This window comes from Lemur catta, chromosome 7, assembly GCF_020740605.2.
Source record: "Lemur catta isolate mLemCat1 chromosome 7, mLemCat1.pri, whole genome shotgun sequence".
NCBI classification, from domain to species: domain Eukaryota; kingdom Metazoa; phylum Chordata; class Mammalia; order Primates; family Lemuridae; genus Lemur; species Lemur catta.
In genome coordinates, this window is record NC_059134.1 from 59,204,065 (window position 1) to 59,228,263 (window position 24,199).

Here is a 24,199-nt window from a genome sequence, read left to right on the forward strand (position 1 = left end):
GGATAAAACAAGACTTTCTGGGGGGAAGAAGAAGGTTGAAGTGAACTTGAAAATAATTAGATCACTGGCATTTAATATTTAACATTGGGTAGATTTGGTCTTATGCCTCCCTATAAGGGAGGATACCTTTTATTAAGCAAACTTCCAATTTATACACTCATACTGACAGCAGCAGTATATAAACTGGACAGCTAATATCTCCTTTGTGTTTAAGTCTAGCAGGATTTATGCACATACTTTTCTTTTATGAAATTGCCATAATAATAGCGGCATTCAGTGGAGAACTAAGCATATTTCAGATAGATGACTTCTGTGTCTCTTGTGTATTTTAAAGGCAACACCATGAATTTTGTGTAAGCAGAATAAATTAATTTAAGATGACACATCCTAGTTATTATTAGAACTGTAACTTTCCAAGGAAACACCTTTTAAGATGTTTTGTGATTCTCTTAAGCACTATGATAGTAATAGTGTTTTTACTCTGAATTGAAAGAAAGACATTGGAGGGACTTTCTTAAAGAAAGAGAATAACTTCATGGAAAACTAAAAGTAGAGATCTCCTGGGCACTAAAGAAAAATTCATTGTATACAAGCATAAAAAAGCTTTTCTAAACCAGTTCAATGCTTACAAGTCAAAAGTTTTATTTCACCAACTCATCTCCCACATTTCTCCTGCTATTTTTGATGTCATCATCTTTTTTCTAACTTAAATTATGCCAAGCCCTGGAATGCCTTTCTTCCTTTTCTCAGATGGTCAAATTCCTATTTACTCTTTCAGACCCAACTCCATTGTACCTAATTCTACATAAGTTTTCCTGATATAGTTCACTTTAGGAGAGAGAGGGACTTCTCTTTTCTTATACTTCTGCCATACCTTGTATGGTCAGGGTTAATCCAGCAACCTTTTCTTTAAACAGCCTACTAGTGTATTCATCCCTGGGGACGATACCATCATCCAACCAATTATATAAAGGCTAAACCCCATGGGTGATCATTGCTGTCTCCTTCCTTTTTATCTTTTCCATAGCTAGACCATTACTAGTTATGTAAGTTTTCCCTGCTAAGTATCTTTGTGGTCAGACCAGTTCTCTCTATTTCCAATGCTTTCACCACAGTTCAAACTTTCATAATCTCTACTGAATACTGCAGTAATCTTCTTTGGATCTTAAAGTATAGCCAGCATATAGTTGGATCATTTTTAAAAAATTATTTCTGCCAATTTCTGTCTTTTGATTGGAGAGTTTAATTCATTTACATTTAAAGTAGTATATATGTGATCTTTGGCTGGGCATGGTGGCTTATACTTGTAATCCTAGCACTTTGGGAGGCTGAGGCCTTGCTTGAGGCCAGGAGTTTGAGACCAGCCTGGGCAGCATAGCAAGACCCTGTCTCTAAAAAAATAAAAATAAAAAAGGTTAGCCAGACATGTTGATGCACACCTGAGACAGGAGGATTGCTTGAGCCCAGGAGTTTGAGGTCATAATGAGCTATGATTGTGCCACTGCACTTTAGCCAGGGTGACAGAGCAAGACTCTGTCTTAAAAAAAAAAAAATGTAGTTACTGATAAGGAGGGACTTATGTCATTTTGCTGCTTGTTTTCTATATGCATTATAGCTTTTGTGTTCTTCATTTTATACATTACTATCTCTTTTATGTTTGCTTAATTTTTTTGTAGCAAGTTTTTTTTTTCCTTTTGTGGTTTCTTTGTGGTTACCATGAGGATTACCTTTAACATCTTAAAGTTATAACACTCTAATTTGAATTTGTGCCAGCTTAACTTCAGCAACATAAACTCTGCTCATTTACAGCTTCTTCCAACCCATCTCATTTATTAATGTCAAAAATTATTACATTTTTAAACATTATGTGTCTTATAAAAACCTAATAATTTTTAGTACACTGGTCTCTTAAATCATGTACAAAACAAAATGTGGAGTTACAAACCATTATTATAATAATAATAACTTTTACAATTTCCCGTGTATTGATGTTTATTGAGATCTTTATTTCTTCTTACAGCTTCAAGTTACTGTCTAATGTCCTCTCACTTCACCCTCCAGGACTGCTGTGAGCATGTCTTGCAGGGCAGGTGTAGTGGTAATGACCTCCATCAGCTTTTGTTTATCTGAGGATGTCTTAATTTCTCCTTCACTTTTTAAGGACAGTTTTGCTGGTTATAGGATTCTTGTTAAATGTTTTTTTTTTTTTCCAAGACTTTGAATATATTAGCCCACTGTCTCCTGGCCTCTAAAGTTATTGACGTGAAGTCTGCTAACAATCTTAATGAGGATTCCTTGTATATGATGAGTTGATTCTCTCTTACAGATATATACATCTATCTGTAATTATTTTTGTATATATATTGAATTAGATGTCTCTGATTCTAATTCATCCCAAAATGGTTCATTCTTGTTTCTCCCTCTTGCTTATCTGTAACTCCCACTCTCCAATGTTGAGCAACCTGGCTCCCACTGTCTGTCATCTGTTTACTTATTTGTTTAGTCACAGTACATACATACACACACGCACACACACACTCACCCCAACCATGTTTCAGAATTATTGACCTGTACCCAGTGAGAAGCAACTTTATCAACTAGTGTACAGTGTTTATATTTATATATAGTTCTTTTTGTCTTTAGTCTTATACTTTTTAGCCAAAATACTGTTTTCCAAAGTTACTTGGGTCAGTTTGTAAAAATATTGTTTTACAGAGTTACAGAATTTTCCCCTTCCCCCTCCACACCCATCTGTGTGATTATATCATACATTTATGATACAGTTAGATTCCTGCAGCTTTGTAGTATACCTTGAAATCAGGTAATGAGAGTATTCTGATTTCGTTCTTATTTTTCATAATTCTTTTTGCTATTCTGCTACATTTATCTTTCCTTATGCATTTTCAAGTCAGTTTGTTGCTATCTACAAAAAAAGTTTCTTGGAATTTTGACTGGGATAGGATTGAATGTATAGATCAAATTGGGAACAGTTGACATCTTAACAATGTGAAGTCTTCCATCTCTGCTCCCTGCTCCTCTTCTCAACTACTGGTAACCATCATTCTAATCTCTGTCTTCACAGGATCAAGTGGTTTTTTTGTTTGTTTGTTTGTTTGTTTGTTTGTTTTTGAGACAGAGTCTCACTCTGTTGCCCAAGCTAAAGTGCTGTGGCGTCGGCCTAGCTCACAGCAACCTCAAACTCCTGGGCTCAAGCAATCCTCCTGCCTCAGCCTCCCGAGTAGCTGGGACTACAGGCATGCTTCACCATGCCCGGCTAATTTTTTCTATATATATTTTTAGCTGTCCATATAATTTCTTTCTATTTTTAGTAGGGATGGAGTCTTGCTCTTGCTCAGGCTGGTCTCGAGCTCCTGAGCTCAAACAATCCACCCACCTTAACCTCCCAGAGTGCTAGGATTACAGACATGAGCCACCGTGCCCAGCCAGGATCAAGTGTTTTTATATTGAGCTCCCACACATGAGTGAGAATACGCAAGATTTGTCTTTCTGTGCTTGGCTTATTTCGTTTAACATAATGTTCTCCAGTTCTATCCACATTATTGCAAATAACAGGACTGCATTCTTTTTATGACTGAATAATATTCCAGTCCATTTACATGGAATATCTCTCCATTCATTTTGATATTCTTTGATTTCTTTCATCAGTATTTTAGCATTTCCACATACAGATCTTGCACATATTTTATTAGATTTATACCCAAGTACTTCATTTTTTAAAAAAGTGTCAAATTCTAATTGTTCATTGTAGGTATGTAGAAGGGCAGTTGACTTTGGTGTGTTGACCTTGTATCATGCAACCTTGCTAAACTCAGTTATTATTATTAATAGTCCCAGGAGTTTTTTGTAGATTCGTAGGGGTTTTTTGCATAGACAGTCATGGCATCTGTGAATAAAGGTAACTTTGTTTCTTTCTTTCTAATCTGTATACCTTTTATTTCTTTTTCTTACCTTATTGTACTAGGTAGGTCATCCAGTAAAATGTTGAAAAGAAGTGGTAATAAAAGACATCCTTGCCTTATTCCAATCTTAGGCAAAAACATTCACTCTCTATTAAAAAGTATGATGTTAGCTATAAAGTCTTTATATATATCCTTTATTAGATTAAGGAAGTTTCCTTCTACTTTTAGTTTTTTGAGAGTTTTGTCGTGAACGAGTATTAAATTTTATCTATTTTTTATTCTATGTTTGGTCTTTAAATGAAATAGGATAGGTCATTTAAAATGTCAGTAGATCTTATTTTTTCTTACATAATTAATTTAAATAAAATTTTTATTTTTATAAAAGGGAAAGGCTAAAATATATCTTTAATATTTGATACATATAACATATATAACCTGAGATTAATATTTCATTTCATGAAATTAGTGGAAAAGTCAGTAAAGGCAATTTATTATATAATTTAAACAATATACTGTTTAATATTTTTACCTTATACAATTATATACCACACAGAACAATTTCAAAACTTTCGAGTGGGAGCAATCTAAGAATACAGTAAAGACAATCATTGCATGATTTATATCAGTCTGATCAGTATCCAATTTATGCAGTGAACTTGTTCGTTTTATAAAAGATCATTTGCATAATGCTGGGAATTTCATGACAAAAATGTATAGTATGTAAATAATATGGTTTCCTAAAATTTAAAAGAGCCATCTGATATCAATCCTTTAGTATAATTGAAATATTAGTTTCTCTGTATGCTGGGGGAGAAATGGGTACAGAATAACCTGTGCCGGAGCCATGGAGCACACTCCTGCTCAGCTTGGTGTGGAAAAGGGGCCAGAGGTTAAGTCATCAGTCCATTTCCCAGTGTTACTCAACAGTGGCTTTCTTTGTTTCTTCACTTGAGAAAGCAATACAGCAAGTGTTATTGAGAGGTAAAACAAAGCAAGTCTAACATCAGACACTGATGGCTTTTTTAAAAGTTGGAATGGGATGTTATTAGATGTTTCAAAGAGTTTATTGATAGTACATCTTTGTGGAAACCACTGTTTGGAGTGAACGGTACTGAAATCAAATCAAGATTATGCATCAGTGATGCCCATTCAGGTAAATATAAATAAATATTAAATGTATAGTAGACCAGTTTTGGAGGGCAATACTGTGGGCATAATTTAATAAAAACAATTTTCCTGTGGGCTGGGGGAGAGAATTATTAAAAAACACTTTTTAAAAAATTGCAAGCCATAGGTTTACTTTCCTTAGCAAATTAATGAGGGTGAATTTTATTTTTATGTAAGTAAACCTTTTATTCATGAGATGTAGCTTTAAGCATAACTTAAAAGAGAAACCGGTTAATTTAAATATAGAATGCTTTCAGAGACATGAAATATTATTTAGGACCTTCTCTATAGTGGCCACAGAGTATTTCTGAGCATCCATGCAGATTAGATCTTGAACAGCTGCATGGAACACACAGAAATCATGATTCCTGCCTCTGTGAACTAACTTGAATAAAGTCTTTCATCTAAAGATCTCATTGTTTGTCTATTTCATGAATCCCTCATCTCATCTCTGAAGGGCTCATTCAGTTTAATACAGTTCAGCTTTGTGGTTTAGAGCTCTAGAAATTGCTATTACAATTTATAATGCACAAAAAGTTAATAAGTTAAAGTAATTTCACAATTTCTTTAAAGAATTAGATAAATTCCACTCTAAAATGATATCTTTTGCAAAGACTTCTGATAACTTGTGATTCCAGCTCAAACTTAACTAAATATGAACTGTATGATCTTAAGTAAATTATGTGTCCTCTTAATGTCCAGTGTCTTTGTGTAGCCCTTTATAACAAGGGCTAACATAGAGTTAAGAGAAATAAATGTGTGAAAGTACTTGTTTAGTTCATTTGTTCTATATAAATTTAGAGTGCTGTTGTTCTGCCTTCCATCGTAGTCCTACTCATGAACTGAGGCTCATCTTGGATCTCATGTTCTGTAAACATTTTAGCAGTGATTAAACTGAAAAAGTCACTATTGTATTATTTAAATGTGATTTGTTAAGAAAATATCAGATGATCTTTTCCTTATTTGGGTACTTATGTCACATTTTACCACTTATTTGGCAGTAACCCTTGTGTTGCCTGGCATTTTATGTTGCGTACTTATACATCTCAACAGGTAATGCATTCTTTGAATTCAGGGACCTTGACTTATTTGAACCTTTACAAAAATTAATGTGTAGTGCCTTCTAATAGGGAATAAACTTCAGTGGGGTTTTTTCTTTTCTTTTCTTTTTTTGTTTTTTTGGTCTTGCTTTAGAATATCTACACACGTATTCTTTTCCAGTAATGAGGATGATCCAAAAAAAAATTTTTTTTAAGAGATAGGGTCTCTCTCACTCTGTCGCCCAGGCTGGAGCGCAATTGTGCGATCATAGCTCACCATAACTTTGAATTCCTGGGTTCAAATGATCCTCCCACCTCAGCCTCCCAAGTAGCTAGGACTACAGGCACACGCTACCACACCTGGCTAAATTTTTTATTTTTTATAGAGATGGCGTCTTGCTATGTTGCCTAGGCTGATCTCTAAGTCCTGGCTTCAAGCTGTCCTCCTACCTCAGCCTCCCAAAGTACTGGGATTATAGGTGTGAACTACCACATCTGGCCTTGACTGTAATTTTACTAAGAAACTTATTTATTAAAGCCACCTAATCATAAATCTCAGAAATCTGGTACGGTTTTTTGTTTGAGTATATGAAAATTAGGAACCAGAGAAAGTTTGATCCAAACATTTCTAACTCAGAATGGCAAAAACACAAAAGGAGATGGGTATTATACATTAGAAATGGAATAATGTAGGTGGCATTTATTCATGCGGTCAGTAGATATTACTGGCCTCAACTAAATTCTAGGCTCTCTTCTATAGCTTGGGAATATAGTGATTTAAAAAAAAGACAGACAAGATCCCTACTTGATGGAGCATTTAGTGAATAAACAGACAAGAAAATTTAAACCATAAAGTAACAGTCATTAAGACATATAAATAAATAGGTTTGTGTGAGAGAGAGTAACTGAGTAGAGGGTGAGCTACTTTGTATATATACAGTGATTAGAAAAGGGCTTTTGGAGAAAGACACAAAGACCTGAAGGATAAGGACTGGCCTAGATAGTGGTCTCTGGTTTCTCTCTGAAAGGAATCAGGATTCCTTGGAGAACTAGCATATTGGAAGTCTAGGACAAGAACTGTAATAGAAAACAAAGAAGCAATCACAGTCTATTGGAGTAATGATATGGGAGCCAAGTTGGAGGGGCTCCTTCAGGCCACAAATGTGACAATTCCAGCATCAGCATAGTGACTGCAATTAATTGGAATACATCTATTATTTAAAATACATGAGTTCATAATGTTACTTTAAAAATGCATCGTTTGTTTTCAGACCAAAACTGGACAATCAGGTATTTATCCTGTCTTTCCTCTAAGAACTATACCTCAGTATAACCAAATAGTTCAGGAGGCATAATTCTTAAAAGAATATAGCTAAAAAATGCAGAAAGAATGATAAAACTATTATACTTTAATGAAATGAAATTAAATACCTAGGCACTGAAACTTTTCATATTTGCGTATGTATACTTAAGAATGTTTTATGTTAGGAAATTTAAAATCAGTTTAAAAAGAGGGGTAAGAATTCAGCATGTAGGAATGGGAGTGGTTTAAAGGTATTTCGTGCAATGGGAACAGTAGGAACAAGGTAGAGAAGTGAAAAAATACATATTCAGAGAAGACTTAGTAATTGGATTCCTCAAAGTATAAGATATGTTAAGTGGAAATATTGTGGATTTGAGTTCTCAGAATATATAATACCTGGAAGTAGTGAAACCAAACTATTGCTAAGTTCAGGAGGAACTTGAGATTCAAAGAAGCTTCTCTGTAGTTCCTGCTACCCTTTGGATTCATTGAACTAATGGTAAACAGAGGCATTAAACAATGGATTTAATTGAGTCAAATTGATTTGGTAGCAGACCTTAATAGAAAGGTACCATGTATATACATGTATATAGAGTGTGGCATTCATTTTACTTGAACAACCCTTGCTTAAAGCAGGCAATCTGTTAACTAATGTTATTGTTCTTTACTTCATCATTGTATTCTTGTCAGAGTTGCATTTGTATAAATGAGTATCCCAACATTAATGATTTCTATATCCACATTAGGCCCTGTTATAATGTTAGGATATCACATATGTACCTATTTAAAAGTAATACATTTAGTGAACTCATTTTCAACAAAAGTGCCAAGAGCATACATTGGGTAAAGGACAGTCTCTTCGATAAATGGTGCTGGGAAAACTGGATGTCAGTATACAGAAAAATGAAAACTAGACCCCTATCTCTCACTATATGCCAAAATCAAATCAAAATGAATTAAAGACTTAAATATAAGACCTGAAACTGTGAAACTACTAAAAGAAAACATTGGGGAAACACTCCAGGACATTGGTATTGGTAATGATTTCCCAAGTAATGCCTCAAAAGCACAGGAACCAAAGCAAAATTGGACATATGGGATCACATCAAGTAAAAAGCTTCTGAACAGCAAAGAAATTAATCAACAAAGTGAAAAGACAACCCACAGAATAGGAGAAAATATTTGCAGACTACCCATCTGACAAGTGATTAATAACTGGAATATATAAAGGGCTGTAACAACTCAATAGGAAAAAATCAAGTAATCCAATTTAAAAATGGGCAAAAGATCTGAATAGACTTTCTTAAAAGAAGACATACAAATGGCCAATAGGTATATGGAAAAATGCTCAACATCATTATTCATCAGAGAAATGCAAATCAAAACTACAATGAGATATCATCTCACCCCAGTTAAAATGGCTTTTATCCAAAAGTCTGGCAATAATGAATGCTGGCGAGGATGTAGAGAAAGGGGAACCCTCGTATACTGTTGGTGGGAATGTACATTAGTGTAAGCACTGTGGAGAACAGCATGGAGGTTCCCCAAGAAACTACAGATAGAAAACTACCACATGACCCAGCATTCCTACTATTAGGTATATATCCCAAAGAATGGAAATCAGTATATCAAAAAGATATTTGCACTCCCATGTTTATCACAGCACTATTCACAATAGCCAATATTTGGAATCAGCCTACGTGTCCATCACCAGATGAATGAATAAAGAAAATGTGGTACATATATACAATGGAATATTATTAAATCATAAAAAAGAATGCAGTCCTGTTATTTGCAACAATGTGGATGGAACTGGAGAACATTATATTAAATGAAATAAGCCAAGCACAGAAAGACAAATCTTGCATGTTCTCACTCATGTGTGGGAGCTCAATATTAAAACATTTGATCCTGTGAAAAAAGAGATTAGAATGGTGGTTACCAGTAGCTGAGAAGGGTACCAGGGAGCAGGGATGAAGTGGGGGTGGTTAATGGGTGCAAAAATATAGTTAGATAGTTAGAATGAACAATATTTGGTAGCCCAACAAAGTGATTATAGTCAACAGTAAGTTTTGTGGTGTACTTAAAAGAGTGGAACTGGAATGTTCCTAACTCGAAATGATAAATGCTTGAGGTGAATGGATACCCTGATTACACTGATTTGATTATTACACTTTGTATGCCTGTATCAAAGCATCACATGTACCCTATAAATATATACAACTATAATGTACCCATAATTAAGAATAATCAGTGAAGAAAACAAAAGTAATGCATTGTATAATTGGAATGCATAGTTTAATCTCACTTCTTAACAAAAGGATCTTCTCTGTTCCAATCCCTATACCTCCCTCCTCCACATATTATAGTTAAATATTCTGCTTTATCTAGATTCATGTTGTATGGATGATAGTAAGTGGATATATTTCTTTTTAAAACTATTTTTTTTTCATTTGAAGTGACTTGTGCCGTGATATTTTTTTTTAAAAAAGACCCTTAAAATCTATCTTCAGAATTTCTATCTTGAGAATTTCTAATAAACAGCACCGAGTTTTGTTTATTAATTTTACAAGCCAATGTATATTTGTCTGCTCCAAATTGAATATGTTTTTTAACTCTCCTGGTATATAAGAGTTTGGCCGCTGGGATTTATAAATGCAGTATGTGCCACAGCTGAGAAATAGTGGGAAACGGAGATTTCAAGGTGTGTAAGCAGAACTCTGTGGAGATGGACAGCTGTGTTCCCTGTGACATGTCAGGGGTAGTTTGTTTTTATGGCTAGTTAAATAGTTTGGTGAAGTGAAAGACATATCAATTAAGTTTCAATTTTCTCATCCTTACACTTACTCTTTTCCTAGAAATGGAAACTGGACAATAATGAAAATAAGTTGTAGTGTTCTGTTTATCATCAGTTCTTTACTTCGGAATTAAATTTAAATTTGGAAAAATGGGATTTTCTTAGTAATACATTTTAAGGAAAAGAGATTCCTTTACAGCACGATACTTATTTTAGAAAAAAATATGTATTTTTTAACAGGGTATCCAGAAGTTGGCTAGTCAATACCTGAAGAGAGATTGGCCTGGAGTAAAAGCTGATGATCGGAATGATTACAGGTAACTTACTAAGTAGTTTTTGCCTGTTTTCTTTAAAAATGAGCCATGTCAGAGCCATGTCACATATAGATAATGTCATACTCTCGTTTTTAAAAGAATTACTTCTTTCCTCTGCTATGTAATAGTATAAAAATTATCAAATTTTTAATGTTTCATAACATGTAGATAACCTATATAAATAGATCATTTTCATGTGTTTAAGCCAAGATTATGATTTATCTAATTAGTACCTACATATGGAATTCAAAGAAGATAGATGACAATGGAACACAAATGCTTTTCTGAGTGACCTACAATGAAACACATTATTGCAACAAGTTTCTAAATAAAATATTTTAAGGAAAAGAGCATCCCTTTAGCACAATACTTACTTTAGAAATGTGTTTGTATAAACAAGGTATCCAGAAGTTGGCTAGATAATATCCCATTTACAAATTTAAAGAAGGTAGATGACAACGTAATACAACTTGTGTCCTCAGTGACCTACTGATATCTTAAAAGTGTAATTTTGTTTAGAATGTGATGTCTTTTTTGATGTTAATTTGAAAGTGTTTATGTCTTTTGTATTTAGGGTTGTTCTTAGTGTTGAGGACCCAGAAGAGAAAGACCTCACAGCTTACAGTATGGTTGATATTAAGACTAATACCCATGAAACAGTAGCAGAGAATCCAGGGTAATTAAGAGCTCAGTATTGGAGTATATGGTTTGGAGTCTGAGTTGAAATCAAGTCACTGAATTGTCAGTGAAGACTGACATCATTAGAGAATTTCTTAAGAATGTGGCAGTGAGGGTAGAAAACTGAAGGATATACAAGAAACCTTAATAGTTCTTCACAGTGGCAGACTGATAACTTAGAAGGTGGCATGGTAGCTATAAATAATAAAATGGTATAACTACAATAGAGAATAGAGAATATTAAAACAAAACAGGAAATAAAAATAAGATTTCCTTGTGGACTTTCCTGTATCTACAAAGTTCAGCTAAAGGGGAAGAGAGAAGAGATGAAATTCTAGGCAAAAAAGACATAGAATAAAACTTTGAGGTGAGAGTGAGCATGATATGTACAGTGTTGCTGGTATAAGGGAGTCAGCCTGACCAAGAAAGAGATTGCTTGTTGTGGAGTGAAAAAGCATCCAACTTATAGATAGCTATTTTCCAAGTTTATTTGAAATTCAGGATTCAGGTTACCAAAGAAATAAGGATAATAATCTATGCTTCCAGACTAGTTTATAAAACCTAATTTTAAAAAGTGTTTTAAGACAACATTTCCTAAGTATTTACTATATGCCAGACACTATGCCAGGAAGTTTAACTCATCTCCCATGATTATCAAAACAACCCTGTGAGGTAGATATAATTATTCTCATTTTATATGCTAGGAAACTGCATCTCAGGTTATATGCCTTACTCAAGGTCACATAGCTATTTAAACACTCATTCATTCTTTCTTTATTCATGAGATGTATATGAAATACCTACTGCATGCCAGCTGTTAAAGTAGACTTTAGGATTAGAGAGACCAGGAGATGTGGTACCTGACCTTCAGGAGCATATAGGAGATAACCACTATAAACTGTTGCAGTATTGGGTCATAGTAGAGGTGCTTTGGGGCCATAGAAGAAAACCGAGGCTTGTAGAACTGGATCTTAAAGAATGTGCAGGAGGTTGCCAGGCAGTTTGGTAAAAGGAATTCTAAGCCAAAGTAACACCTTAAAGGCCTGGAACATGAGAAAATGTGAGTATTGGTAACAGCGAGCAGTTCAGTATGGCTAGTGTGAAGTGTATGGGTTGGAGGATAAGTGGAGTGGTGGAGATGGAGGATACATAGGTGGGTGTCATAAGGGAATTTTCATGTTATGGGGTTTATTTTTTTATTTGAAAGATAATGGAGGCATTGTAGAATTTCCACAAGAGGAATGACGTGATCAACTTCACTTTAGTAATAGTATGAAGGTGTATTAGAGGAGGAGTGTGAGGAAAAATTCAGAAAGGTTAGAATTACAGCAATTTAATCCCTTGTCATCTCTTGTTTGAACCATGGAAATTATTGTATAAATCAGGTTGTGGGGGAGATTTCAGACCCTGAAGCTAGAGGACTTGCAACTGATTGGGCAGAATTTTGGTTTTTTCGTTTGTCAAATTTCTTCTGAGGCAAATGTATAAACAGTTTTCTCGATATCTAAAATAGCTCTTGAAACATAGAAGGTACTTGATAAATATTTACTGACTGAAAGAATGAGGTAGAGGAGGGAGAGGAAGAATTATACAGTGGCTCCCAGGTTTTTCAATTTAGGCAGTTGAGAGGACGGTGGTGCCATTGTGGCAAAAGATAATAGAAAGATTGAGGGTGAGAATGGCAATTGCCAATTTTTTTGTTTATTTGTAGTTTATTGTACTTTTAGTCATTTTAAATTTTCCATTTAATTTGTTTCTATTTATATTTGCATTGGTAGTTTTAAAAATCTTATCCAAGTATTACATGCTTTGTATAAATACGTAATAGTACAGAAGAATATAGAGTATAAAAGTCCAGCCTTAGCGCATTCCTACTCCCTTAGAGTAATTGCTGTTAAAAGCATGTGGTCTTCTCTTTCATATTTTTTTCTGTGTGATTCATACATGAACATACACAGTTTGCTGTTTTTAACAGAACTGCAATTATTATTTACCTACACTTCTATAACATCCCCACGTACTTAAAGAGTCTATTCTAGACATCCTTTCATGCCAGAAGGTTCAGATCCGCCCATTTTTTTAAATGATTGCTTTAGTTCAGTGCCATAGTTTAGATAAACTATGGTTTTATTATCCATTCCCCTATTTGTAGTTGTTTAGTTTATTACTATTACAAGTAATGCTGCAGTGAATAACACACGTAGGTATATCTTTGTACATTATGAGATTATTTGTTGGGTAAATTCTCAGAGGGGGAAATCCTGAGTCAAAGGATTTATACATTTAAAATGTTGATATTGGAAATTGATCTGCATAAACTGTATCAATATATTTTATATTTCTTCTAATGTGATTTAAAACTGCTCCTTTTTATTTATTACTAACAGTGCATATGATCAGTCTTTTAAATTGTTTGCCAATCTGATGATATGTGCACCATTTAATTTCATTAAACCACCCTAATTTGCCTGGAAACTAGACTTTTGTAATGCTATTTTCTATTGACCCTTTTTTTAAAAATCAATCTTTGAGGACAAGTTTTTATTTCTTTCTATGTTTCTTAAAGTTCCCTCAGTTAGTGACTCTTCTAAGTAATCTTATCCATATTCCTGTCTTTAAATATTGTCTATAAACTTATAATGATCATACATTTTTATTAACTTTTTGGCTTGGGAAACAAGTCAGCTGCTCCCAACTTCAACTTCTTTCTAGATGTCTTCTTTTTGTATCTGGAATGTTAAGCAGCTGCTTCTCTGCTTGTGATCACTCCCTTGCACAATTCCATTTGCTAAAATGCCACAAACTATATCTTTACAAAATAGGCCTACTGTCACTCTCCTGCTAGAAAATCTTCTGTTGTTTCTTCTTGGAAATGGAATGAAATTTAAATTTCTTTTTATGATATTCAAAGTCATGAGGAAACCTGGCCTCAACTTACCTTTTTCTCCTAAACTATGGTCATTTCTCTTCCTTTCATCCTCGGTTCCCCAACCCTTGGGCACTGCAGCTGCAGTTGTATTTCAGTTCTCATCACACCTCAATATAGTGAAATCAGTCTTCTCCGCCTTTACTTCTGTTACCTGGGCTTAGGATATTCTCCCTTCCTACCATCAGGAACAATAATACATGAACACTTGCTTATTAAAACACTATACCTTCTCCTTGTTATCAGTTGCTATGTAAATTAGTCTTTTTTTTTTTAATTTAGAGATAGGATCTGGCTGTATTGGCTAGGCTGGACTACAGTAACACCATCATAGCTCACTACAGCCTTAAACTCCTGGACTCAAGCCATCCTCTTATCTCATCCTCCCAAGTAGCTAGATCTATAGACACATTTCACCATGCCTGGTTAATTTTTGTTTTATTTTTTGTAAAGACGGAGTCTTGCTATATTGCCCAGGCTGGTTTTGAACTCCTGGTCTCAAGAGATTATCCTGCCTTGGCCTCCCAAAGTGCTGGGATTACCTGTATGAGCTACTGTGGCTGTGTTAAATTAATCTTAGATAATGAATTTATCACATTTTTTAAGAGTCTTCTTGAGGTGTAGTGCTAGTAGGAAGCTATATTTCTAGGACTAGGGAAGATCTGCAATTTTATTTGTTATATTAAAAAAAACTTTTAATTTGAGATGATTATAGTTTCACAGGCAGTTGTAAGAAATAATACAAAGAGATAGGAGGATCACTTGAGGCCAGAAGAGCTGAGATAAGAGCTGAGGTTTGGGAGCCAGACAAATCTGGGTTCAAATTGAGGCTTCATCATTCCCCTGCCCTCCTACAGCAAATATTTATTGAGTGCCTGCTATGCTATACTCTGTTCTAGGTGCTGTGTATATAGCGGTAAATATTAACAAAACAAACTTCCACTGCATGGAGCCTACATTCTAGTGAGGGAAGACAGACAATAAACAAGTGAATAATTAAACATATATGTCAATTGGTGATAAGGATCAGTAACCATAGTAAGGAGAATACAGAGTGCCAGAGAGCAATGGCATTTCAATTGCTGTACTATGTAGAGCATAGACATTGGCGGGTGGCGGGGTCGGGGGGGCTGGGGGGGACAGGGCAGAAACAGAGGGCAGCTAAGATGTTGGAATGGTCCAGACACAATGTATGACAGTGGCTCAAAACAGGGTGATCACAGTGGAGAATGTAGGCAGTAATCAGATTCCATGATATTTTATAAGTCTAGCAAAGAGGATTTCTTGATGGAGCAGATGTGGGATGTGAGAGAAAGAGGAATCAATGATGATTCTAGGGTTTTTGACTTGAGCAACTAGAGGGTTTGAATAAGCTGTTAATGAGATGAACTAGATTGACAGAACAGATTTTAGGGAAATCAAAAATTTTGTATTGAACATGTTGGATTTATGGTGCCTACTAAATACCCAAGTTGGATATGTTAAATAGGCAGTTGGGGGTTAGGGAAAATGTCTGGGCAGGAATTAAAAGTTCGGGAGTAGTCAGCATATTGGTAGTCTTTAAAGCCATGAGAATGGATGAGTTCATCTAAAAAGAGAATGTAGTTACAGAAGAGAAGAAGCCTGGGGTCTGACTCTGGGGCACTTCAGCATTTACAGGGCAGTGAGATGAAGAGGAAACAGTAAACGTGGGAGCAGACCAAGAGAGTGATGTCCTGGAAGCCAACTGAAGGAAGCAGTTCAAGAAGGGTTAACTAGGTCAGTCCTGCTGCTGTGTTGAATAATAGGATCAAGACTTGAATTAACTATTGCGATTAGCCATAGGGAGATCTTTGATCACCCGGGCAAGCAATTTCAAAAAAGTAGTAGATAACTGTAGTCTGATTTGAATGGATCAAGAGAAACCAGGAGGAAAAAACAAGGAAATATTTGAGACAATTCTTTAAAGTTTCTCTGTGAAAGGGGGCAGATATTAGGGTAGTAGCTAGAGAGAAATGGGGAGTTGATGGAGAGCTGTATTTTTTAAAATGGAAATATAGCATATTTATTTGCTCATGAGAATGATCCAGTAGAGAGGGAAAAATTGACATTGTAGGAGATTACTGGATTGACATTCTTGAGTGAGAGGTTATATAATGTAGCATGAATGTGAAGGATTGGCCTATAGGGCATGGGAGCATGGGTAGTTCATACACGTAATAGGAAGGATGGCAGAATGTGTGGGTGCAGAGATAAGGAGATTGTTAGATGTGGTGGGAACATGTGGACATTGCCTTCTGGTAGCTTCATTGTCAGCTGAAAGTATGGTAATATTAGACATTTGAGAAGAGAGGATAAGTTGGGAAATAGTTGTGTAGAAGAGTAGGAGAATAGATGGATTAAGGCTGCGGTCCCCAATGCCCAGGCTGTGGACTGGTACCAGTCCTAACAGGCCACACAGCAGGAGGTGAGCAGTGGGCGAGCAAGCAAAGCTTCATCTGTATTTACAGCCACTTCTCATTGCTCAGATCACTGCCTGAGCTCTGCCTCCTGTCAGATCAGTGGCATTAGATTCTGCATTATGGTGAGTTGTATAATTATTTCATTATATATTGCAATGTAATAAAAATAGAAATAAAGTGCACGATAAATGTAATGCTCTTGAATCATCCTAAAACCATCTCCCCTGTCCCCAGTCCATGGAAAGATTGTCTTCCATGAAACTGGTCCCTGGTGCCAAAAACGTTGGGGACCACCGGATTAAAGGACCAGGTAGCAGCACTAAGTGATTACTAGAATTTATTTGACATCAATTTAAAGTGAGACCAGGCAAAACAATTATCTTTTTCTCCAGCCACATTCTCACACAGACCTTGGTATGGTGTAAACAGAGTTTTGGATTTAACCAAGTTAGGAGCTTGTAGGTTATAAAGATGGAAGGAGAGATGCAAGGGTAATAAGGGTATACGTAAAGGAGTGATTATGAGAGACCATGAATCCTAGGCTGGGTAAGGAGCTGAGAAGGGAGACGATAAGAGGGGTGAGAGACCGTAGAAAGGAGGTAGGATCAAATGGATCGTGGGTTCTTATAGTGTTGAGTAATTGTTGGAGTCACATTCCTAAAGGGCATGAGTGGAATCAGGAGGTGCTGGTCAGAGATGATTGAAGTTGGGATAAGAGCAGAGCGGTGGTTATTAGTAATGACAAAGTCTAGGTTATGACCATGGAGGTGCTATTTCCTAGTAAATAGCGTTAGGAAAATTTCACAACCTCTCTGAGCCTCACTTTTCTCCTTTGTAAAATAGGGATAATGTCTATCTTACAAAGTTGTGCTGAGGATTGAATGATGGGATAAATGTAAAATACGTAACACAGTACCTACCATATGATAGGTTCTTAAAAGAATCTCCTTTCTTTTATAATTTTTAGCCTCATTTCCTGAACTGAGCGGAATAGCAAAATACCATACATGCTTGATACCTTTCCTTATCCTTCAGAATTGCTTCATGTGAAACCTGATGAAGTAAAATTCTTTTAAAAATCACTCTATGACCCATGACTATTTTTTCTTTTTCTTTCTTTTTTTTCTTTAATTTCAGACTCATGAAGTAGAACAGCAATATTTTTTCTTAATCAGAATGGAAACGTCACTACCATTGGAACTACCACTGTTATGCTAACAAGATTTCTATTTCTGTCACAATTCTGCTATTATTACCATTTTTTCATTTAAAAGAATCTGTGTACTAAGAGTTTTCACATCTTTTGCATTTAATTGTTAAAATAGTCCTGTGAGTTACATGGTGCATGTATTTTTGTTATTTCCCCATTTGCCAGCTGAGGAAATGAAAGTATAGTGAGGTGTGCTACATATGATTATATTGGTTAAACAAGAACTTGAATGTCGGTCTTCTGACTGGTAACTGAATTCTATGCTTTTCGCGGTACCTCATTGTTCAGGATATTTTTGCCTGCTATATAAACCACCTAATCTCTAAAGGTCTCTTTTTAAACTCTCTTTTTATTAAAGAGATTTATTTTTTTATTGTACGGTCTTCATAATTTGTACATTTATCCATTCATTCGTTTATTCAACACATATTATTGTAACCATTCTATACTTACTGGGCCCTAGGAATACAATAGCAAGACATACATCCCTGCCTTCATGGAGTTTTCACTATAGTGAGAGGGATAGACATTAACTAAACCACATAAAAATATTTGTAATTTGGCCAGGTGCAGTGGCTCATGCCTATAATCCTAGAACTCTGGGAGGCCGAGGTGGGAGGATCACTTGAGCTTAGGAGTTCAAGACCAGCATGAGCAAGAGTGAGACCCCGTCTCTACTAAAAATAGAAAAATTAGCCGGGTGTGGTGGTGCATGCCTGTAGTCCCATGTACTCAGGACCCTGAGGCAGGAGGATCACTTGAGCCCATGAGTTTGAGGTTGCTGTGAGCTATGATGACACCACTGCACTCTACCCAGGGCAACAGAGCCAGACTCTGTCTCAAAAAAAAAAATTTTTTTTTTTTTTTTTTTACAATTGAAGGAGAAGTGCTCGAGCCATGAACAAATAACAAAGAGCAACTTGACTGATTCTGGGGGTTGGCTTGGTGGTGATCATGAAAGACTTCCCAAAGGAAGTTACATTTAAGCTGAGATTTGAAGGGTAAGCAGCAGTTAAAGGGGCAAAGGGATGAATGAAAATGGAACGTTCCTCCCCCCATCACAATTCATAATGGTTCTTTTTCATTATGGTTCCATTAAGTATAAATTAATAGTTACAAAGCATAGTACTGAATTTTTCTCTCAGTGTATTTTCTGGGAAAATTTATTTGGACTGCTTACGAGGGCCTGTGATGAGTTGATACTGTAAGTTCCATTGGCTGTCATGCTGTAAGGCCATGGAGGGCATTAATTTTGCTATTCTTAATTCTCAATCTTAAGTCTAAGACTTAAATCTTAAGTCTGGTGCTTTTATGCTGATAGTTTATGCTGAATCTTTCCAAAGGGATGGTGATACACCTCTGCCTATTTAGTTAGTTAGAGACAGGGTCTTGTTCTGTTGCCCCAGCCTTAGCCTTCTGAATAGCTTAGACTATAGGCATATGTAGAGACAGGGTCTTGCTATGTTGCCCAGGCTGGTCTTGAACTCCTGGGCTCAAGTGATCCTCCCACAATGCTAGGATTATAGGCGTGAGCCATCACACCTGGCCTACCTCTGCCTAAATGAATATTTCTATCCAAACAGATTCATCTGGTGTATGAACTAATTCATTAGCCTCCTTGGTTGAAAACTATAGTTTGTCAAGTTTTTTTTTTTTTCTCTTCTAACTAGGATAAGGACCAAGGCAATTTTTCTTTTTCTTGATTTTACACTTTCAGCTATTGACCCACAGCTAGAATTTTATGTAGCATATGGTCTTACACATTGCTGTAGTAGAAAATCCATATGAACAGAAGGGAAATCTCAGGAGATGAATATCATAATCTATCAAAATTTTACTGTACATACTCATTTTTGAAAACAAAGTACTTCCCATTGTTATAAAATGTGTTTATAACTAGTGTTAAGAGCATGCTGGATTGGCTAAGGCACTTACCAACATAGGAGAGAAGCTTGAAAAGGAAAGTGGCTAGAAAAAGCAAAGGCTGAATAATTTTTTGACTTTACCAAGAGATTGGTGAACACATTTATCAAGCAAAGGTGATGGGATTTGCTTGGAATGACACCAAAGCACAGTGTGATGCTGGCTAAGCTTTGTTACAAGAGAGAGAGACAGAGGTAGAACAACAAATTATAGATTTTTTTTTTTTGTCAGACAAAATAGACTTCTCAATCACAGAAGCAATTGTTCATGATATATTTTTCCAGCCACATCAGTTTATGTAAAATATGATTTATTTGAAAGAGAATATATTAATACTTTAGAAGTACTCAGCTTTTGTCTTATATGTCAATACTGCTACATTCTTGTTTGACCTAGAATGATTATCTAAATCTCTCTGAGCCTCAGTTACCTCATTTGTAAAATTAGGAAATGCCTTAATGAAGTAATAAAACTTGATATTCATAATGATGACCCTGTGACCATGAAAGGCTTGGAGAGTCTGAAATATTGACTAATTTTTATAGTGTTAGCTTTGTCTAGAATTGTATTTCTTGTATCCCTTTGCTCCATTATTATTAATGGCTAAAACTCCCTATTGTTGAGCTATAGAGGAATATAGTATATGCCATGCTTCTTCTTATATGTGCTGATACTGCCTATAAACCAGTCTAAATACATTTACAGTTATAAAGAAGACATTTATTCTGTCAGTGTTAGCCAGTGAAGAACAGGTTAGCCAACTTCTTCCCTTTCCCTGCCTAATACTTTTCTATCCCTCTTTGAATTTAGGAGCATGTATCCTGTTTGGAAATCCTTTCTCGAGGGAACAATGCAGGTAGCCCAGTCTCGGATCAATATATGTGAAAACTATAAAAACTTCATTTCTGAGCCTGCAAGGACAGTGAGAAGCTTAAAAGAACAGCAACTAAAAAGGGTATTGTTTCTATTTCTATTTTTATATGCATTTAATATGTCAGTACTACATTTGTAACCTGCAAGATTATGCTAAATTGTATTTAAAACTTTGAGCATCACAAATGTTTCTGGTTGACATTTTACTGGGATTTTCTCATCTTAACATGTTTCCATTAACTACTGTATTTTACTAACTGATAAAAGTGATTGTAATGTGAATCTATGGATGTTTGGAAAGCTCAGCAAATACTTCTTAGAAATAACACTTTTCAGCTTAACTCAAGTAAACAGATCTTAGTTTCACAGTATTGGTATAGTTTGGCTTATATCAAAATAGTTACAATGTTATTAATCCCACTATTTCTTGAAAAGCAAGAATTACATTAATTTCTTAGTTTTAACGTTTTACATAATAATTTAAAGGAAGTTGACACATTTTGACTGATATAATAAACCTATTTTTAAAAACCCAATGGAGGCTGGGCATAGTGGCTCATGCCTATAATCCTAGCACTCTAGGAGGCTGAAGCGGGAGGATCACTTGAGGTCAGGAGTTTGAAATCAGTGTCAGTAAGACCGAGACCCTGGCTCTACTTAAGATAGAAAGAAACTAGCCGGACAGCTAAAAATAGAAAAAATTAGCTGGATGTGGTGGTGCAGGCCTGTAGTCGCAGCTACTTAGGAGGCTGAGGCAGGAGGATCACTTGAGCCCAGGAGTTTGAAGTTGTTGTGAGCTAGGCTGATGCCATAGCACTTTAGCCTGGGCAACAGAGCGAGACTGTCTCCAAAAAAAAAAAAAAAAACCAATGGAGTCTAAAGTTTAATTATATAGGTTGCACATGAGTAAATGTTTTTCAGCTAGACCTATTTCTTTGATTATACAGAAATAAAAAGTTCATAGGAAAATGTCATTGTTTAATGTGATTTTTTGTTTTTAAAGTGCTGTCAAAAGTAGATGATTGAATTGTGCCCTTTTGGAAATAGAGTTATAGAAATGGAGATTTCCATGGTACCTAATAAGTAATTGTTTTCTTGTGGAAGTATTAATACTTTAGAAAATATTAAAGTAATTATTTAAAAAATAATATTTTAGAAGCCATCTAGTGTTTTGATTATAATTGTTCTTTGGATTTTCTGAACTGTTTTACAAATAAAAACTAAAAAACCCTAATCTTCCCTGTTTGCCAAAGATGATTTCAATAGCATGAAATCAATATATTAAAGGTATATGTGGGCTGGTAGTAGTGGCTCACACCTGTAATCCTAACCCTCTGGGAGGCTGAGGTGGGAGGATCGCTTGAGCCCATGAGTTTGAGGTTGCAGTGAACTGTGATGACAACACTGAATTCTATCTGGGGCAACAGAGCAAGACTCTATCCCCCCCCCAAAAAAGTGTATGTTTATATGTGTAAAAATTTTTTAGAGCATTTGCCTAATATCAGTTGCTTTAAATACATTTGTTTAAGAATGCCTATGTTTTACTTTTGTCAAAAAATATTTCTTTCAAAACAAACATGGTGAATAAATGTTATGACCAATGACCAGTGATTTTGAGTTGGAAGAAAATGTATGTGTGTTTCTGATAGTGCAGAAACTGTGGAGAAGGTAAAGGCAGAGAATTAATACTAGTATAACTTCCTAGCCAGGAGGAAATACTGCTTTTAAAATTTTCAGTGCATTTACCAAATCTCTAATTGAATTACTGGAAAGTTTTACCTTTCTCAATATTATAATGTTTTAAAATCATTTAGCTACCTCTGGTGCTTTTCTCTTCCCTTCATGGCATGGCTCTCAGAGTTGAATTTAACCAATATTCCTGGGCAATGTTTGGTGAGATTTGATGGGTCCTCATATCTATGAATTAGCTTATTGTATACTATAGCTGATAATAATGCTGTTTATGTTCCATCTAAGCAATTGTTAAACGTTGAGTACATACAGGACATACGTGTCAGGACTCTGACATTGCAAATGACGGAAAACCACTTCAAATTGGCTTAAGCCAAGAAGAGGATGTATCAGCTTGTATAACTGAAAATTCTACAACTTCAGGCATGGGGCTGAAATGATGGTATTAGAATTTAGACTTTCTTTCCATCTATTAGCTCTGCTTTTCTCAGTGACTTCATTCATTTGCAGTTCTCTCCAAATGGTAGCCCCCAAACTGCCATATTTATAAATCTTACAGATAGCCATCCAGATTTTCCATCTTCCCAAATGTTTCAATAAAATGACCAGAATTGCTTTCCATAATAGCTGCATCATTTTGCACTCTCACCAACAATATACAAAGGTTCCAGTTTCTTTACAACCTTGCCACATTTTTAATCTTTTTTTAAATAACCACACTAACAGGTGTGAGGTAATATTTTATTGTTGTTTTAATTTGCGTTTCCCTGACAGTTAGTCATATTGAGCAATCTTGTATATTTTTTGCACTTTTATTTTGTATTATTAATTTTTCCTCCACTGTTAGCCTCTTAATTTTATAATCCTATATTATTCTTTTAGTAATTGCCCTTGGGATTCCAATATGCCTCCCTAACTTATTATATTGCCTTGAATCGATAATTTTACTATTCCCCAAACTTTGTTCCAAATTAATTTATTATGGTTTACCTTTAATTAGTTTTTTACCACCTCATGAACAATATAAAAACCTTCCAACAGAATAATTCCATCTACCTCCCAATTATGACTTTTGTGCTGTTAGACCTTTTGACTCTGTCCAATATGTCTTTTGTATTTTTTCTGCATTTTCTGTATTTCCACTCTTTTCTCTCTGTACTGCAATCTGAATATTTTACATCGCTCTATCTGGTAGTTCATTAACACTCTTTCTGCTGTTTCTAATCTGATTTTAAAACTTATCTTTTGAAATCTTAATGTATTTTTCAATTCTAGGATTTGTATCTGACTTTTTAAAATTATATTCTGTGTTTCTGATACAATTCTTCATGTTTTTCCTTTATCCTCTTAAACATGTTACTCCTAATCTCTTTTATAATTTCATTATCTGAATCACTATACATTTGTTTTTACTACCTGCTCTTTTTCTTGGTTTTCAGTTATTTGAGTCTGCTGTTTTAGTATGCCTCACAGTGTTGGACATTGTGGATAAAAATTGTAGAGGCTCTGGAACATGTTATTTCCAAAGAAGGTTAAATTTTCTTCTGGCGGGCAGATGGCATGCTATTAGATCACCTTGGTCCTGTTAGGGTCTGATTTGAGGCTTTTTAGGGCTGGTCTGTTTCACTTACTCCTAGGGTTTTAACTGAAAGCATAGGGTGTTAACCAAGACCCTTCTACTTTAACTTGAACTCTAACTTTTGTCTTCTCAACATCATGTATCTGCTCTGATCCTCTGATCTCTGCTCAGTCATTAGCCTCTCAGCTACTGTTCTCTACTGGATTTCTTGGAGTTTCACCAAGCACAATTACTAACTCAAGGGGAAATTGCATACAGATTTTTGGACTTGTTTTTCAGCAAGTTCCAGATCTTTGCCTCTCAAGTTCCTGCTCTTTTGGCATTGCTGAACTCCAG

General features: G+C 35.4%; 1 protein-coding gene across 1 annotated transcript in view; it reads left to right on the forward strand.

Annotated features, from left to right (window-relative positions):
- Nucleotides 1-24,199, forward strand: part of FCHSD2 (FCH and double SH3 domains 2) — a 251,191-nt gene that overhangs the window by 97,043 nt on the left and 129,949 nt on the right. Inside the window, exons 4-5 of the mRNA XM_045555521.1 lie at nucleotides 10,468-10,544; nucleotides 20,530-20,674. Coding sequence (XP_045411477.1) covers nucleotides 10,468-10,544; nucleotides 20,530-20,674 — 222 coding nt within the window. The remainder of the gene's footprint in view (nucleotides 1-10,467; nucleotides 10,545-20,529; nucleotides 20,675-24,199) is intronic.